General features: G+C 44.7%; 1 protein-coding gene across 1 annotated transcript; it reads left to right on the top strand.

The window, feature by feature from the left end:
• The first annotated feature begins 11,508 nt into the window (after positions 1-11,508).
• Positions 11,509-12,933, top strand: LOC110284427 (PRAME family member 12-like). The gene is given in 1 exon segment (XM_021150158.1): positions 11,509-12,933. A coding segment is annotated over 1 exon segment (1,425 nt).
• The last annotated feature ends 845 nt before the right edge of the window (positions 12,934-13,778 follow it).

The raw sequence follows: 13,778 nt of genomic DNA on the forward strand, positions 1-13,778 counted from the left end.
CAGTGAAGTCTACATTGAAACAGGGACAGATGAACAACAACAAAAGTCCAAACAAAACAAGAGTCAGCTCAGGGCCACACAGGTCAACAATAACATCATAGGCAATTGGTCTATGACCTATTGATATCTTCAGAACAACAAAATTGAAGAGGTGGAGAACACACAAGTGTTTGCCCTGAGTGGGATGAGGAACTGGAAGAGGAGGGTCATCACGATGGACTACTCCTGCTTGCAGTAAGGATGACTCAATGTTCCCTTGTAACCCAACACTGGCACACAGCATGGTGAACCAAGGCAAACCTCCTGGTTTCACATTGTACTGTGCCGCCAGGTAAATAGATATCTGGTCATGAGATCGCCAAGTACCATCCTGCAACTTCATGGTAACCAACAGTCATTTCAAATTAAAAGGCTAAAATAAATAAATGAATAAGGATTAAGTCTGCCTGGCCTCCAATCAGATGGCACTACCATCTGATATCACAGGGCCTTTTGAGGTTGAGATAAATAGGAGGATTGAGAGTTCGAGGCCACCTCGGGCTCCAGGGACCCTCTCAAAAGTAAAAACAAAGTGCCTGAGAGAAGTGGACTGTATCCTCTCCTTCCCCCAACCCCCACTTGCTCATTATGAATTTTATTTACAAATTATATTTACAAAAGTAGCATCATTTTAAAATCTTTAGAAGCTTCATTTTTCTAAGGAGATGCCAAATGATTGTTGAGATAAACTGTTCCTTCCTCCTGTGGGCCAGTGATGGTAAAGTAAGAGTCCTTGGAACCTGAATGTAGTGAAATAACAGAAAGGATTGGTGAGGCTTCTTTCAGCAATGCACAGCAAGCTTGCTTTCTCTGGGGAAATGTTTGTTTGTGGCTTCAGCCTGGTGCCTGGCATTCTCATTTCCTGTCTATTATGGTGATAAAACACTCTGACCAATAGCTACTTGGATTCAGGTTGGGGTGGTGTTTGTCTTATTCTTTAGGTCACAATCCATCATTGATGGAAGCCAGGGATGGAATACAAGCATGAACCATGGAGGAATGTTACTTGCTGGCTCATTTTTCTATACGGCCTAGGACCATCTGCCCAGGGAAGGGTACCACCCACTGTGGGCCAGGGCCTCGTGTATCAATTAATAATCAAAACAATCCCTCACAGACACACACACAGAATGATTTGACCTGGGGAATTCCTCAATTAAGGGTTTCCTCTCAGGTGACTTTAGGTTGTTTACATTGACAGGTAAAGCTATAAGGGCACCTGGGTACCATCTGGCACCTGGGCACCATCTGGCTTTCTTTGGTGTAGAAAGTGTTCTCTCAACAGCTATCTCCAAGAAAGCTGACTCAGATCAGAGGAGTGAGGGAAGGCCACAGTCTGAGAGTCCTCCTACCATGAGGGAAAGACAGAGCACGGAACCTGGGTTAGGCTGGAGCTCTCTCATAAACACTGCTATGAACAGAAGATTCCAGAATGACCCCACCCTTGAATGATATATTCTCTGGGAGTGTGGCAGCTAAGAAAATTCTCTCCTCTGCTAAGAATGCCAGCCCCAACTTGTGCTTTTGGGCTTATGAATGAATTATTCAACATGCTTGTGACTCAGTTACCCAAATTGTTAATTGAGAATAACTTTTTGTGAGCTGTCCATGCTAGGATATAGCTCAGAGATAGTCTGCTAAGTTCACGTGGAATGCTAGAGACCAGATCCCAAGCAGCAGAAACAAAACAAACACACAACTACACTCACAAACTCACACTCATATACACATTCTCACACACTTACACTCACACACTTATACAGTCACATTCAGAAAAGTACCTTAACAGTATGTTAAGGTTTGCTATTTTATTATCAATCCAACATATAGTTAAAGTCTTCCAAGAGGGCAAAGAAGGGAGCACCTCTGGGTGACCTGGGTAGACACCAGCTTGGAAACGAGAGATGAGGGTGGGATAAAGCAGGGGTGGGTGGGCTCTGCCTGTCTGTGACCTCTATGACAAAGAGACACCTGAAAGATTACCAGTGGTGAGGGCACCATCAGGATTGTTGTTGTTGTTGCTGTTGTTGTTGTTGTTTTTCACCTCCTTACATATAAATATGCTCATGGATTTAAGGAAAGAAAGGTCCAGAAAGAGACTTCCAGGCTGCTTCAGTGTGAGCTCTAAGCACAAATGCTTCTAGTGGGAGTGGCAAGTTCCTTTCTTAGCTATGTGTAGTGCTGAGTGCATCCATTTTCTGTTACTGTCGTTGAACCGTTTGTTCCTGTGGCCCTTCTGCAGTGGATGCCTGTGGTTTGGGCGTTTTCCACACCATCCATCTCCCCTTCCCTCTAAACAGCCTTGGACTTCCACTGGGGGATTTGCCCTCCTAGAAATCTCAGCTCCCTGGTTCTGGTCAGTGGAAATATTTCAGGGGACATAAACAAAGCTTTGCTCCTAAAATAGATGCCAGAAAGAACTGGCCAGTGAGTAAGATATCTGGAGCTGCTAGCAATCATGGCATTGGGTGAAAAAGCTAAAAGAAATGTTGCAATAATTACAAAGACAAGCAACAGAAGGAATGCTGATCTTTGATCTTGTGATCTGTTGAATTGCCAAGGATCACTGTCAGCCAAGCTAGGAACGTCTTAGGATGGATAATAAGCTCTGTACTGTTCACTCAGACCTTCCTCTTAACCAATGTAGTGAGCAGATATGCTCTCCCACCTTTTGAGTATAGCTAGTTTTTAAAAAATCAAAAATGATTAAGAAGGATGATGGAGAGAGGTGGTCCTTCTGATAGGCAGGAGTTAAAACAGAAGCAGCTTCAGCTTGTGCCAAGGAAACGTCTGTCTGTGCCTGCCAGTGTGTTAAGTACACTAGAGAAGGTGTTAAGTTAAGCTTGGATGAAGATAGTCAGATATTTGAGCCTTAACGAGTAGAAGAGTTACCACTGTGTACTTTATATTATACATAAAAAAGTCTCAAACAAACCTTAAGATAACAAGCCAAATGGTTACAGTTGGGAAACCAACTAGTACTATAAATAAAATTATTTTAAATGCAATCGATCCAATAAAAAGCAGAAGGATAAGAAAAGGGAAGAAGTTGTGTGTGGTGGCCAATACCTTTAGTCCCAGCACTCAGGAGGCGAGGCAGGCAGATCTCTGAGTTCAAGGTCAGCCTGATCTACAGAGCAAGTACCAGGACAACCAGGGTACACAGAAAAGCCCTGTCTCAGTGGGGGGAAAAGAAAGGGGGAGCAAGAACATATCAGACAGAAGCCAAAAGCAGAATGTTAGGTTCATATGTAATTATATTCCAACCATATTACATGTAAACAATGTAAAGACCTCATCAAACAAAGCTGGGGGGCTGGGGGAGTTAGAAAAATGGCTCAGAGGTTAAGTGCAATAGCTACTCTTCCAGAAGGCTGGGGTTTAATACCTAACACCCACATGGCAGCTCACAGCACTAACTCCAGTTCCAGGGGATTCATGGCACCAGGCATAGGTGTAGTACACATGATTGTGCATGCAGCCAAAATACCCATACACAGAAAATAAAAGAAATAAATCTTTAAAAAAAAAAAACCAAACAAACAGAAAATGAGATAAATCAAATCAATCAAAACAGAGATGATTAGACCATATCACAAAGCAAGTTGCAACTATACACTGCCAATAAGAACTGCTGGTTGGGGTCTGGAGAAGTGGTTCCATGGCTAAGAGCACTGATCTTCCATCGCAAGCAGCTCACAACCCTCTGCAGCTCCAGCTCTAAGTCATCTGATGCCCTCTTCTGACCTCTGTGGGCACCATGGATGTGTGTGAAGCACAGACAAATATGCAGGCAAAACACTCAAACAAATAAAAAAATCTTTAAAAGTTTTTGAAGAAATAGTGTTTTAATAAAAAATATACAAACCAATCAAAATTAAAATGAAAACAAGATTTTCCTCAATAACCATTAGAGAAAGAAAACTAATATATATATATATATTGATAGAAAACGGAGTATATTACAGATCAGGCAACTTCATAATGAATTAAAATGTTAAGTAATAGTAATAAAGTGGCCAATTAATTGAGAGAACACTCAATCTTTTGTTTGTTGTGACCAAACACTGGAAACAAATATCCATCAGCTAAAATGAGCATTTCAATAGTAGGTTTGGGAGAAAACATTCCACTTGTTTGTTTTGTTTGTTCATTTGTTTATGGAGGCTCTGCATTGAGAGTGATGGGTAAAGACAGAAAACTAGATGAGAGAAGAGGTTTATAGGGATGGTGTAGGAAGGGAAGGAACAGAGCTGGGGCACATGAACCCGTCCAGCCATCTCACCACACCAGACCCTACCCTTTTAAACAGCGGTCTGGGAGATCTAAGAGGAGCCAGCACTTGTCATGTTGATTTGTAAACTGTCCTCACCATTCTAGGGGTTCATGAGCTCTTTCATGCTCTGGGCTGTACGCCAGAACTTTCTCATCTGCATAACAGTGAAGGTTATGCTGTCTGCCTTGTTCTAGTACCCATGAGTCTCCATTGGCCATGATAAAGACTGGTAAGGAAGGCAGTAGGGTGGGAAGGGGGGAGGGCAATGGTGTGCCAAGACCTGCTTCTGTCACCTGGAGCACGGTTGTCACTTGATTGATTTAGATCTGAGGACAGCCAGCAGCACCCAGGGCTGGGAACCTGGACAAAAGAAAGGGCAGAAAACAAAGAGACATGAAGCCTTCCTGTGCACAGCTCCCTGGTCCTTGCTGGTGTTTCCATCACCAATTCTGTCATGCCAACCTGGCCATAATGGACTGAGATCTCTATACAATGGAGCAAAGCAAACATAAACATAAACAAAGCAAAATCCCTCCTATAAGGCATTCCTATGGGGTATTTTTTATCAGAGATGCAAAAACAGCACATATGCTCTGCCACCAATACTATCGCAAAGTTTATACTGAATCCCAGCATAACACACATCCACTGAATCTCTCATACTTCTGAGCTACATAGAGCTTCAGCTTCTCCATCGATAAAATAGGCATGCCAATTTTGGCCTTGTAGAGAATTAGAGATAATCTGTGTATAATTTATTTCCTAGGAATTTGAGCTCACTTAATAACAAATACTATCATTGTAATTAGTGATATTTACTGACTATGTGCCATACAGGTACATAACAAACCAACCAACTGAATAAATACAAAGCCACACTTATATGTTTAAATTAACTTTCTGTAGCAGAGAATTAATAAAAAGAATGAAGTCAGCATTTTTCCCTCAATGCACCTGTTATAACTCAGAGCATCTAGATCAGTGTTTCTTTCCAAGACCACAAGTACTTCAATTACAAGGCCTGAGGGCTCAGGGCTGGGTGCAGAGGGTAGTAGATAAATTCTCAGCTGCCCTGCCTTGCCCCTGCATGCGCAGAGCCTACTCAGGGTTTGCAACTGTCTGATTATGTCCTCATGCTCATAGGGTTCTAAGTTTTCACCCAGTAGCACTAGTGGGCCTTTAGCATGTGACAGATTCCTCCTCTTCCTGCAAAGACAGTTGCTCTCCCTGGCAACACTGTAAAAGGCACAATGCCAGGTAAAGCAGGGCTGAACCATAATGTGTCCCAAAACTCACCCCACCATCTCAAATGCATTTTTAAAAAGCCAAAGGTTTCCTGTCTCGTATTTGAGCTTCATTATCATCTCTCTCTAATGGAATTGGGAAAATTAAAATGAGAGTTATTAGCTAGAAAATGGGGGTGGAGAGGGGTTGAACTAGCAGACAAGCACATTGGTTATTCAGCTGGCCCAAGGAAAAAAATAAAGTTTATGAAGACAGGAAATATTCTTACCCCAAAAGCCAAGCATGGTCATGTGTGCCTGTAATTCTAGTACATGGGCAACTGAGGAGGAGAATTCCACCCAGCCTGGCCTACACAGTAAGACCATGTCTCAGAGTACTAACAAAAATTTCCTTAGCCAGCAGCAACTTCCATGCTCCTAAGAAAATCTAGGGGGCTGGCTTCACTGTCTTGTCCTAAGGAAGCTTTGTGTGCCCATACCTTAGCAGCTTCCTCTACAACCAAGTCTAGAGCCAAGATCCTCCCTAAGATACGTTTCTATTAGTGGTCCAACTAGAATACACATGGAGACTCCCAGTGTCTTATGGAGCTGATACCAAGTCATTGAAGTACATACACGTGCATTTCCATAAAAGGGGGCATATGTACTGGACGACAGCTGGGCAGGCTCTTGAAGGAGAAGCAAGTGAGTTCCCTCTAAGTGGAACTGGCAAGCAGGCTGCTGCCTAGGAACATGGCTATGGTGAGGGGTGAGTCTGGGAATGATGTGTAGCCAGAGAATAGAACACCGCCCACCAGTCATCCTGGGGACCATAGCAAGACTACAGGGATGAGTAAGAACTGACTGTTTAGACTGTGCCGGGCTTTCTTCCATGTGCTCATCAGTTCCTGCGCACAACCTTATATCACAGGGAGCTCAGGATGGGGTCTCAGCCGCACAAAACAATGACACCCTACTCTTGCTAAGAAACTGGATGAGTCTGCTCAGATCCACAATCAAGTACTTCCAGTGCTCCCGTAGTTAGCAGACTGATGTTGTTGGGTTTCTAATTCTGACACATGGGCCATACAAACTCATGCATTTTAAAACTACCTGGCTATACTAACTGCTTAAACAATAGCAATTATATTTCTTTTTTTTTTGTTTTGTTTTTGTTTTTCTAGACAGGCTTTTTCTGTGTAGCCCTGTTTGTCTTAGAACTTGCTCAGTAGGCCAGAACTCTGTACCTTCAAACTCTGCCTCCTGAGGTCTGGGATTAGAAGTGTGCACCACCACCACCCAGCTAACATTTTTTCCCTTAGTTCCAGTGGCTGAAAGTCAAAGATGTGAGCAGGTTAGACGTTGAATGTTCCCCCAAGACTCAAGTGTCAAAGGTGAGATACCCAGGCTACTGCAACCACCAGAGGCCCAAACCAATGACCTTGCTGATCTTGAGCTGGATCCACCAAAATCCAGGGACAAGATGTACTTTTTGCATTTATAAGTTTGTTATCTCCGATATTTTGGCATAGTAGGAGAAAGCTGACTGCGACAGTCTCATTCTGAGGTCCTGCGGGTTAAGACTTTACATGACTTTGGGGCAGAGTTGGAATAGACTCAGGACAGCCTATAACAGGGACTTCCAGAACTTTTACGAGTATTAAGTAATGTTAAGCCTCAGAGACAGCAGTCTCTCTGCCAGATAATCTCCATTCACACCTAAGCAGGTAATATTGTTAGCATTTTAGAGAAGGGGAGACTGAAGGATGCTCTGGCTAAGCCTGAACCCAGACTTCTGTGCCAGGGCCCACAGCATTCTGCCCTTTTTCCTTGTTTGCTATCAAGAAATTTATAAACTATTAAAGAAAAAGAGAAAATCCCACTCACCTCAGCTTATTTTAAAACATAGATTTAAACATACACCGGCCGGATGGCTTGACTTGTTCCAAACCCAACCATGTGAGTTTAATCCCCAGGACCTACATGGTGGAAGGAGAGAACTGATTTCTGAAAGTTGTCCTCTGACCTCCAAATGCATATCCACAAGTAAACACAAATGCAACTTGAAACTAAATTTAGATTCTGAGAGTTTGGGGGGTCTGCTTTACTCCCTAATACTGGTAGGTCTTAGTCACTGCTTTGTCAAACAAGATCTCCAAAGGCTTAAACTCTGCTTCCAACGTGGAAGGCCATGAAACAACTCTAAGAAGGTAAGGCCCAAACTAGGTATAAAAGGCATGGGCAGAAGACACCCAATTTAAATTAAAGCAAATCTTTGACCACCTGTATGCCTTTTCTACATTTTTCAAGTGTTCTATAATGAGCATGTAGACACAATGATCTCTGAAAACCCAATGAGAACAATAAATGTCATAAGAGAAAAATTAAAGCCCGCCCACTCAGGCAGCTGCTCCAGCTCACTGCTTCCCGGGGTTCGGAAGGCTTCCTGCGTGTGCACTAGGGAGGGAAAACAAAGGCAGACAGTCTGACGAAATCTACTGCAAACAACATCCTGACTGAGAAAAGCGACAAAGGGGGACACCTCCCTGAAAACAACCCAACATGGCCATTCAAATAGTAAAAATGACGCAGGGAGCTGGGAACAAAGTCTCAGCTCTCAGAGCAGTTTCCTGAGCCAGGGAAAACAACAGCAAACCCCAAAGAGGAAGCCTGCAGGGCCCAGAGTCCCCAGGGACCCCGTGGCTGTTCTCCATGCCAACACCCGGAGGGGCCCAGAGAGTTCGTTCTTCCCACCTCAGGTGCAGGGTCAGCTCCACCCCAGGTGCCCTGGTATAACTTGGCGGTGGTCAGCCCCCACAGCCCAGCAGCCTAGGAGGCCATGCCAAGTTTTTCTTGCAAGGAGCAAGGTTGCACTTGGATGAGGACCCACTGCCGGCCTGGGTCGTAGTTGGGCATGTATCCCACCACTAGCCACCTGCTTCCTCCAGGCCCTGCACAGCTGGGAGCCAGAGAGACCTACACAATGGGCTGGACCCACGTCAGATTATTAGAGAAAGAAAATTACTCTTTGTGGACAAGAGATCGGAACAGGAAGTCTATAGCCGTTTAAAGAAAAGCTGATCTGCAACTCAAGCCTTCCCAAGCACTTCCGAAATGTTGTGCAGCCTGCCCAGCTCTTTAAATATCAGAACCCAGAATAAATGTGCATACTGTTCTTCCCCCACCCATCCCCGCCAACAACCTGGGGCTCCAAGGCTGCCTGCTGAGTCAGAGTCTCACTCAAAATGAGAAGTCTGGAGAGGGCCTCTGAGACCAACAAGCCAGGAAACCAACAGATGAGCATCACAGCACACAGCACAGCACAGCACAGCACACAGCACAGCACAGCACACAGCACACAGCACAGCACAGCACACAGCACACAGCACACAGCACACAGCACACAGCACACAGCACACAGCACACAGCACACAGCACACAGCACACAGCACACAGCACACAGCANCAGCACACAGCACACAGCACACAGCACACAGCACACAGCACACAGCACACAGCACACAGCACACAGCACACAGCACAGCACACAGCACAGCACAGCACACAGCACACAGCACAGCACAGCACAGCACACAGCACACAGCACACAGCACACAGCACAGCATAACACAGCACAGCATAACACAGCACATAGCACAGCACAACACAACACAGCACAGCACAGAAGGCTCCCCCAGACTCAGGCTGCTTGGTGCCTCATCCCAGGACACTGCTCAGCCATTTCACCTTCCCCAGGTTCCTGAATCACCTTTGGTGCTCTCTGCCTGCACAGTTCTTCCCTCAATGGGCTGTCCCACAGTAAAGTATGTGGCTTGAGAGATGGCTTAGCAGTTAAGAGCACTGACTGCTCTTCCAGATGTTCTGAGTTCAATTCCCAACAACCACATGTTGGCTCACAACCGATGCCCTCTTCTGGTGTGTCTGAAGACAGCGAAAGTGTATTCATATACATAAAATAAATAAATGTTTAAAAAAATCCTTGAGGCATTCTCTTAGAGAGTTTGGGACTTTTATCTTTCTGAGCTATAGTCATGGTTTGTTTCTATTTTAATTTAAAGGGTGGAGCCGTCATGAGTAGTATGTGCCTTTGAAAGAACTTACATGAAAGACTGTATAAGTAAAAATAAATAAATACAATCTTTTAAAAACATTATTTATTGTGTGTGTATGAGTGCGTGTGTTGCACAGAGCAAATGTAGAGGTCAAAGGACAACTGTAGGTCTCTGTCTCTCCTACCATGTAGGTTCCAGGGATTGAATCAGATCACCAGGCAAGTAAAGGTTAGCATGTTAACTTGCTGAGCTATCTTTCTGGCCCCATATAGGTTTTTGCCCTATGGTAGCAGAGGGCTGGCAGTCTTCAACCAGCCCTTAGGATGTAAAGCAGATATAACCACAAGTGATCTACTGATCTACCCTGAAGCTCCCTCACCCAGGCCTTCCTCCACCCACACCCACCTGGCCAGGGCTCAGGGTCCCGGCAGTGATTGGCAGAGTGCTGAACATGACCAGAGGTAATTAACACAATGTAAAGCCAAGACAACCCAAACCATGAGTTCTTTCATTCAGCTAGCATGGTTCACAGAGCACTCACTACTGGATCTTTAATCTTGTGTCCCCCAAATATACTTTCTCCCCAGCATGGGGCTACCAGCCAGGTGGGAGGTCTTTAGATGGTTGGTGGTGCACTCCTTAAGGGAATTGTGGGACTCTCTTTTGTGTCCCAGAAATAAAATAAATGTAGTCCACTACACTCACTTGCAACACTTTGCTGCCCTGCTCAAAGCAATGGGAACAGCCAACTGTGTGTAGAAACCTCCAGAACTATAAGGCAAAGTAAGCCTCTTCCTTTCCTGTTGGTCTTGATTGCTTGTCTCGTTGCTGTGACGGGGGAAGCAAAGAAGGAAAGATTGACTTTGAATGGCAGGTGGTGAAGAAGATATTGCCCCACAGTGGTGGGAGTGTGCACTGAGGCTTGTTTACATAGTAGGTCAGCAAGCACAGTGTTCTGACCTGAACCTAGAGGCTGATAAAACCTCAAGATCCATCTCCAGTGGTCTGTTTCTGCCATGCCACTGCACATTCAGCAAGTGTCAACCTCTCAAAATAGCGCCACCCACTGGAGACCAAGTGTCCCAGCATAGGGACCCATAGGGACCATTCACATTCAAACCAAGGCAAAGTAGATTTTCTCAGGGACCTGTTATACTAGTGCAGAGCTAAGATAGTATGTGTTGAGAGACTAGTCTGCACAGGTGAGAGTGTGGACTACAGAAGCTAACAGCTTCTGGGACAGGCGAAGGCCACACAGCTTTTGGGGCAGGCCCCGTTTCAGGCTCCAGACATCTGGGCACCTTCCCTGCCAGAGGAGAAGTGTCCGCCCCACCTGGGAGGGCTTTGTGGTAGCACCTGGGGGAGCCATCTTGGTTCCCGGATCCCTCAGAGACAAGTCTGCACAGGCCCTTCTGCAGGAGGCAGGTCTGAACGCCAGATATCTGTGCACCTTCCCTGCAAGAGGAGAGCTTGCCTACAGAGAGTACTCTGACCACTGAAACTCAGGAGAGAACTAGTCTCCCAGGTCTGCTGATAAAGGCTAACAGAATCATGGGAGGAACAAGCTCTAACCAGAGACAACTATAACAACTAACTCCAGAGATTACCAGGTAGCTAAAGGCAAATGTAAGAATCTTACTAAGAGAAACCAAGACCACCTACCATCATCAGAACCCAGCACTCCCACCTCAGCCAGTCCTGGATACCCCAATACACCCTAAAAGCTAGACATGGATTTAAAATCATATCTCATGATGATGGTAGAGGACATCAAGAAGGACTTTAATAACTCACTTAAAGAAATACAGGAGAGCTCTGAGCCTTGGAGTGTGGTGTGACTGACTGCCTGATAGCACTGAGATTGGAGCTTCTGAGAGCAGTGTCCAAAGCAGCTACAATGAGCTTCAAGGACCCACAAACACTCCAGCAGCTGGCAAGAAGAAGCCTGCTGAAAGATGAAGCCTTGACCATCTCTGCTCTGCAGAACCTGCCTATGCAATTCTTCCCACCACTCTTCAAGGATGCATTCACCAACAAACATCCTAACATACTAAGGCAGATGGTGGCAGCATGGCCTTTCCCAACCCTTCCTGTGGGAGCCCTGATGGAGATTCCTCACCTGGAGACCCTTAAAGCTGTGCTTGATGGCCTTGATTTGCTAATGTCACAAAAGGATCGACCTAGCAGGTGGAACCTACAAGTGCTTGATTTGCGAGATGCCCACCAGGACTTCTGGGATGGTTGGGCTGGATTACTTCATGAAGTCTGCTCTCAAGATGTCTTTGGCAAGAACCAACCAGTGGGAAATCATCCCATCCTAGGGGGGAAACAGACCATGACTATAAAAATGAATCTTTCCCTCATGTCCCGCCGTCCCTCAAAATACCTAAAATATTTGTATCGGTGGGCCAAGGAGAGAAAAAAGGGGATACAGGTTGTCTGTGAGAAGTTGGAGTTTGGGGCCATTCCTGCCTATGACCCACTGGATGTTCTGAAGGTTTGTGATGCAGCCTCAATCCAGGAATTGACAATAAACATATGCTGGGATATATATACCCTTGCATCACTAGCCCCTGGTGTGGGTTAGATGAAAAACCTCCAGAAACTCCTTTTCAAGGAAATCTGCATATATTGGGATAGGCCTTGGGACCTAGAGAAGGAAGCCCATATTGTTACAGAGATCTTTTCCGAGTTCTCCAAACTGCATAAGCTCCAGCATCTCTATTTGAATGATGTCTACTTCCTGACTGAACACCTGGACTTAATGCTCAGGTGCCTGAAGAGTCCATTAGAGACCCTTGCTATTACTCACCGCACACTGTCAGAATCAGACATGAGTTATCTGTCCCAGTGTCCAAGCATCCACCAGCTCAAACACCTGGACCTGAGTGGTGTCACCTTGTTTTTAAGTCATCCATTCCTACAAAGCCTGCTAGAAAGACTGACAGCTACTCTGCAGACATTAAAATTGAAAGGTTGTATGCTCATGGACTGGCAAATCAGTGACCTCCTGCCTGTGCTGAGCCAGTGTTCCCAGCTCACTGAAGTCGATTTTGTGGAGAATTTCTTTTCCATGGACAGCCTGAAGAAGGTGCTGCAGCACACTGCCAACCTCACACAGCTGACCCTGGAGAAGTACCCTGCCCCTGATGAAGTCTATGATGACAGTGATGGTGTTATTCCAGACAGATTTGTGCAACTTTGTTCTGAGCTTCTGGACACCCTCAAGGGTGTAAGGCAGCCAAAACAGATCTACTTTGTGAGTAAGAGGTGTTTATATTGTCGGAATTTCTGTATCTACAGTTTTGTTGGGAATATATAAGGTGAGGTCATTGCTAGGNTCTGACAAATGGAAGGCAGGTCTCAAGTGACTCATTAGAGGCATAGAACATATGTATTCAAGGATTTTTGGATGTACTTTAGAAAGATAATTTCATATTCTTTAAATGTCAATCAAATTCTTCTGAAATAGGGTAGTTGTGTTGAGATGGAAAACCATGAGCTTATTTTCAGCCTAATGTCTACAGTACAGACACACCCTTGAACAGCAACTATATCTGAAAATTGTAGGGCTGCATTCCAGTGCTTTCAGAGTATGAGGAACCGTAGAAGTTGGGAAGGGGATAAAAGAGAGAGGACATTATAAAGAGCATAATGGACTTGAATAGGAGGGCTCTGTTTCATTCTTCCTGTGGACCACGTCCACCTTTTGGTTCTCCCCTTACATACTGTTCTATAGTATACAGATATATTTTTATGGAGTATAAGTCTGACTGAACCTTGGAGTATTTTTGTATTAGACTCTTTTCACTGTTAAGCTGTATCTCTTTATTGGGGATGTCCTGCAATCTGATTTTATCTTCTACCACCATCCTTAGCATTATAATTTCTCACAGGTTTTAATAAATCAGTTTTAATAAGGAAAAAAAAAGAAATACAGGAGAACACTGCTAAAGAGGTACAAGTCCTTAAAGAAAAACAGGAAAACACAACCAAACAGGTGATGGAATTGAACAAAACGATACAAGACCTAAAAAGGGAAGTAGACACAATAAAGAAAACCCAAAGGGAGGCAACACTACAGATAGAAACCCTAGAAAAGAAATCTGGAACCATAGATGCGAGCATCAGCAACAGAATACAAGAGGTGAAAGAGAATCTCAGGTG

This window comes from Mus caroli, chromosome 18 (genome assembly GCF_900094665.2).
Source record: "Mus caroli chromosome 18, CAROLI_EIJ_v1.1, whole genome shotgun sequence".
NCBI lineage: Eukaryota > Metazoa > Chordata > Mammalia > Rodentia > Muridae > Mus > Mus caroli.